The sequence below is a fragment of the Meleagris gallopavo genome, chromosome 3, assembly GCF_000146605.3.
Source record: "Meleagris gallopavo isolate NT-WF06-2002-E0010 breed Aviagen turkey brand Nicholas breeding stock chromosome 3, Turkey_5.1, whole genome shotgun sequence".
Lineage (NCBI taxonomy): Eukaryota > Metazoa > Chordata > Aves > Galliformes > Phasianidae > Meleagris > Meleagris gallopavo.
This window is the reverse complement of record NC_015013.2, coordinates 3,808,719-3,813,718: the sequence shown is the minus strand read 5'-3', so window position 1 is coordinate 3,813,718 and position 5,000 is coordinate 3,808,719. Positions and strand designations below refer to the sequence as shown.

General features: G+C 46.4%; 1 protein-coding gene across 1 annotated transcript in view; it reads left to right on the top strand.

Annotated features, from left to right (window-relative positions):
• SALL3 (spalt like transcription factor 3) overlaps positions 1-4,994 on the top strand; it is a 20,360-nt gene extending 15,366 nt beyond the window's left edge. Inside the window, exons 2-4 of the mRNA XM_003204707.3 lie at positions 1-2,429; positions 2,646-2,986; positions 3,943-4,994. The exon at positions 1-2,429 is cut by the window's left edge and continues 505 nt beyond it. Of these exons, the coding sequence (XP_003204755.1) occupies positions 1-2,429; positions 2,646-2,986; positions 3,943-4,374 (3,202 nt within the window). The 3' untranslated portion in view covers positions 4,375-4,994. The remainder of the gene's footprint in view (positions 2,430-2,645; positions 2,987-3,942) is intronic.
• Positions 4,995-5,000: the final 6 nt, after the last annotated feature.

Here is a 5,000-nt window from a genome sequence, read left to right as displayed (position 1 = left end):
ACGATCGGCCGCTTCCGCCAGCATCAGCAGTGGGGTGACAGCTGTGGCCATCCCCATGATCCTGGAGCAGCTCATGGCCCTGCAGCAGCAGCAGATCCACCAGCTGCAGCTGATTGAGCAGATCCGCAGCCAGGTAGCCATGATGAACCGGCAGCCCCTGCGGCCGGCCCTTAACCCAGTGGTGGCCGCACCAGGAGTAGCGGGGCAGGCCTCAAACCAGCTGCAGGGCTTTGCCACGAGCGCTGCCATCCAGCTCACCGCCGTCCTTCCTCCCGCCATCATGGGACAGGCCGCTGGCGCTCAGCCCCCTGCCTTCGACGGCTCTCAGCACATCTCCAGACCTACGTCTGGAGCGAGCACACCCAATATATCCAGCAGTGGCTCCTCTGCTCCTCCAGAATCTAGTGTGCCCTGCTCTTCTAATGCGATTACATCTGTAACACCTGTTTCAGTGTCAAACACTACTATCAGTGCTTCGCAGCCCCAGAATGCTTCAACTCCACCTTCCATAGGACATGGAAGCCTCACCTCGATTTCTAACCTGCCAAACCCACTTCTACCTCAGACTTCCTCAAATAGTGTGATCTTCCCCAATCCGCTTGTTAGCATTGCAGCAACAGCTAATGCACTAGATCCTCTGTCTGCCCTCATGAAGCACCGCAAAGGAAAGCCACCAAATGTGTCAGTGTTTGAGCCCAAGTCAAGCTCCGAGGATCCCTTTTTTAAACACAAATGCCGATTTTGTGCCAAGGTCTTTGGAAGTGACAGTGCTTTACAAATCCACCTCCGCTCGCACACAGGGGAAAGACCTTTTAAATGCAACATATGTGGAAATCGCTTTTCCACGAAAGGCAATCTGAAAGTTCATTTTCAGAGGCATAAAGAGAAATATCCCCACATTCAGATGAATCCCTATCCTGTTCCAGAATACCTCGATAATGTGCCCACTTGTTCTGGTATCCCATATGGGATGTCGCTGCCCCCTGAAAAGCCGGTCACAACGTGGTTAGACAGCAAACCTGTTCTACCGACCATTCCAACTTCCATTGGGCTCCAGCTGCCCCCCACGATTCCTGGTGTGAACAGTTACGGAGATTCTCCAAGCATCACTCCCATGAGCAGGTCACCTCAGAGGCCTTCTCCTGCTTCCAGCGAATGCACTTCCTTATCTCCAAGCCTCAACACATCTGAGTCAGGTGTTCCAGTGTCTGCTGAATCCCCGCAGCCCGTTCAGAGCAGCTCGTCCCTGACCAAGGTGGAACCCATCAGTCTGCCTCCCGCAAGTACGCGGGCTGGGGACCACTCTGTAAGTGGGCAAGTTTCCACAGCTTCCACGTCTTCAATTCCAACCATTGTTACGGATAGCAGTGTTTCGACAAGCCTCCCAAACCCTGTGCTTCCAACAATGTCTGACCAGTTTAAGGCAAAGTTTCCATTTGGTGGTCTGCTAGATTCTATGCAAACATCAGAAACCTCAAAACTACAGCAGCTAGTAGAGAACATTGATAAGAAGATGACAGATCCAAATCAATGCGTCATTTGTCACCGTGTGCTTAGTTGTCAGAGTGCTCTCAAGATGCATTACAGAACACATACAGGAGAAAGACCATTTAAATGCAAAATTTGTGGACGTGCCTTTACTACCAAAGGCAATCTAAAAACGCATTTTGGAGTTCATCGAGCAAAGCCACCACTTAGAGTACAGCACTCATGTCCCATTTGTCAGAAGAAATTTACAAATGCAGTTGTTCTTCAGCAGCATATTCGTATGCATATGGGTGGGCAAATTCCTAACACGCCATTACCGGAGGGCTTCCAGGATGCCATGGACTCAGAACTTTCCTATGACGAGAAGAACATTGACACGTTGAGCAACTTCGATGATGACATTGATGAAAATTCTATGGAAGAGGACCCGGAGTTAAAGGACATGGCAAGTGACTCAGCAAAACCCCTTATCTCTTACTCTGGGTCGTGTCCTTCTTCACCGCCTTCTGTGATTTCCAGTATCGCTGCTTTGGAGAATCAAATGAAAATGATTGATTCTGTCATGAACTGTCAGCAGCTGACCAGTTTAAAATCCATAGAAAATGGATCAGGGGAAAGTGACCATTTGAGCAATGACTCCTCATCGGCTGTTGGTGATCTCGAAAGCCAGAGTGCAGGCAGCCCTGCAATGTCAGAGTCTTCTTCCTCCATGCAAGCTCTGTCTCCTGTAAATAGTAACAGTGAAAGTTTTAGATCAAAGTCCCCAGGTCTCAGCAACCAGGAAGAACCACAAGAAATACAGTTAAAGACTGAAAAACCAGACAGCCCGCCACCTGCAACTGAAAATGGAGGCGCGTTAGATCTGACATCCACCAACCCTGGAAGACCGGTCATCAAAGAGGAGGCTCCTTTTAGCCTGCTGTTCCTGAACAGAGAACGTGGTAAGTTTAAAAGTACTGTTTGTAATATCTGTGGCAAGCCTTTTGCTTGTAAGAGTGCATTGGAAATTCACTACCGCAGCCATACTAAAGAACGTCCATTTGTTTGTACAGTCTGCAATCGTGGGTGTTCCACTATGGGTAATTTAAAACAACACTTACTGACGCACAAATTAAAAGAGCTGCCTTCTCAGTTATTTGAACCCAACTTTACTCTAGGTCCCAGCCAAAGTACTCCTAGCCTGGTCACCAGTACAGCGCCTACCATGATCAAAATGGAAGTGAATGGTCACAGCAAGCCGATCTCTTTGGGTGAGGTTCCCTCGCTTCCAGCTGGAATCCAGGTTCCTGCTGCACCACAGACAGTGATGAGTCCGGGGATCACCCCCATGCTGGCACCCCCCCCTCGCCGCACTCCCAAGCAGCACAACTGCCAGTCTTGTGGGAAGACCTTCTCCTCAGCAAGCGCACTGCAGATACACGAGCGCACCCATACTGGTGAAAAACCGTTTGGTTGCACAATCTGTGGTAGAGCTTTTACCACAAAGGGGAATCTTAAGGTAAGAGGCCAAATGCAACTGTAAAGGCTTGGGGGGATTGAGGTACTGTACTTGAACTTGGCCAATTTTAGGGCTGAATGTGTGTCCCAGAAACAGGAAAAAAGGGAGATTCAAGGCTCGTTGTATGCCGGTGTGTTTCATGCTTCTCCTGTGTTAAAGATAGGGAGCAAAAAGAGGCTGTGCAAGGTTGTGTTCTTTAAAACTACTTCTGAGTGTATGCGCACGTACACTGTATTTTGTCTGACAAACACGATGTACAGACAGTCAGCTGGTATGCATGCTCTGGCAGTTCTTGTGGAACAGCACTGAAAAATAAGCTCACTCTAAACCAGAAATGCAGAACTATCTCAGCAACTAGTGTGCCTGTCACAGATTTCCATTTTCTATTCTGCTTTGAGGGCATTGCAGTCTAGAAAGCAGTTTCCCACTGATTTACAGCAGGTCACTGCAGGACTCGTGCCTCTTATTCCCGCAGTCTGGTTAGCCACCAGGACACAGCCTGGGGAATACACTTTTAACTGTCCCAAAGTTCCTGTTTTTAATATTATATTTAACAAAATGATTGATGCATTTGATGTGAGATAAAATATTAAGAGAATATGTTAAAAGGGAAAGGGCAGAAAAAATGCCATCTTCTAGTATGAGTAAAAGACTTGGTAATTTTCAGCATGAAGAATTTCCAGCTTGCATACGAGACTGTCCAAAGCTAAGAGAATGCATACACTTTGTTCTTCTGGTGCACACTGAAAGATTATTACGGAGCTGGATTTTCCTTTGCATAGCTTGACCAGGCCTTAGAACCATGTCTTAACTGGAATTGATTTGTTTCCACTGTGAACTAAAAGAGTTTTTTTAAAAGCAGAATTAAAAGACTTTTTAAAAGCAAGGGGCTCGGCCCAGCCACTCAACTGGAAGATGTTAATGTGAGGGTGTTTCTTGTCCCATTTGCATTGCAGGTTCACATGGGAACGCACATGTGGAATAATGCACCTGCACGCCGTGGCCGTCGCCTCTCCGTGGAAAACCCCATGGCTTTGCTGGGTGGTGATGCACTGAAGTTCTCTGAAATGTTCCAGAAGGATTTGGCAGCTCGGGCCATGAACGTTGACCCCAGTTTTTGGAACCAATATGCTGCAGCTATCACAAATGGACTTGCCATGAAGAACAATGAGATTTCTGTCATACAGAACGGAGGCATTCCCCAGCTCCCAGTAAGTCTTGGTGGAGGTGCCATCCCACCTCTAAGCAACCTTACCAGTGGCATGGACAAAGCTCGCACAGGCAGCAGCCCTCCCATTGTTGGTTTGGACAAAGCAAGTTCTGAAACTGGAGCCAGTCGTCCATTCACCAGATTTATTGAGGATAATAAAGAGATTGGCATAAATTAAAAGCATTCGTTACGAATAACTGTTGGACCACTACTCAACGCAACACTTGTCCTGTTCCATGTACAGCCTTTGAAGTTAAGCATTAGTTTCCTGACCTAAATGCATAGGTTCCCCTTAAAATTTTACCCGTAGCAGAAATACCCAACTTTGTGGCTGCTGAAAAGTTGTCTTGCAAGATCTGCATGGTACTTCTTTCAACAGTGAGTTTGACTGTTATTGAGAACTGTGAAACCATTTAATTTAACAGAAACAAACAAACAAAAAAAATCATTGGATAACTTCATTAGAAACAGAAAGAGGCTAGTCTACGTCCACTTTCTTCTTAGAAACCTTACTATCAACTGAGAGAGGGGGCTTCGCTATGGCATTCTGTCACACTTGCTGGTTTTGTTCAAATTAGTTAGCAACTTGGACTATGTTTTTAGGAATCTTAATCTCAAATAAGTGATTTAGTACCCCAATGCTGTGTATTATTACAGTATCCTTGTCTGTAGTATTTATAATGTTAAGACTATGCGGGTAACAGACAATATACTAGCCCCAAATTTAAATGAAGCTCTTGTACTGCAAAATACATCTGGTTATGTGACCTTTCTTTTTCTTTTCTTTTCTCTCTCTCTCTCTCC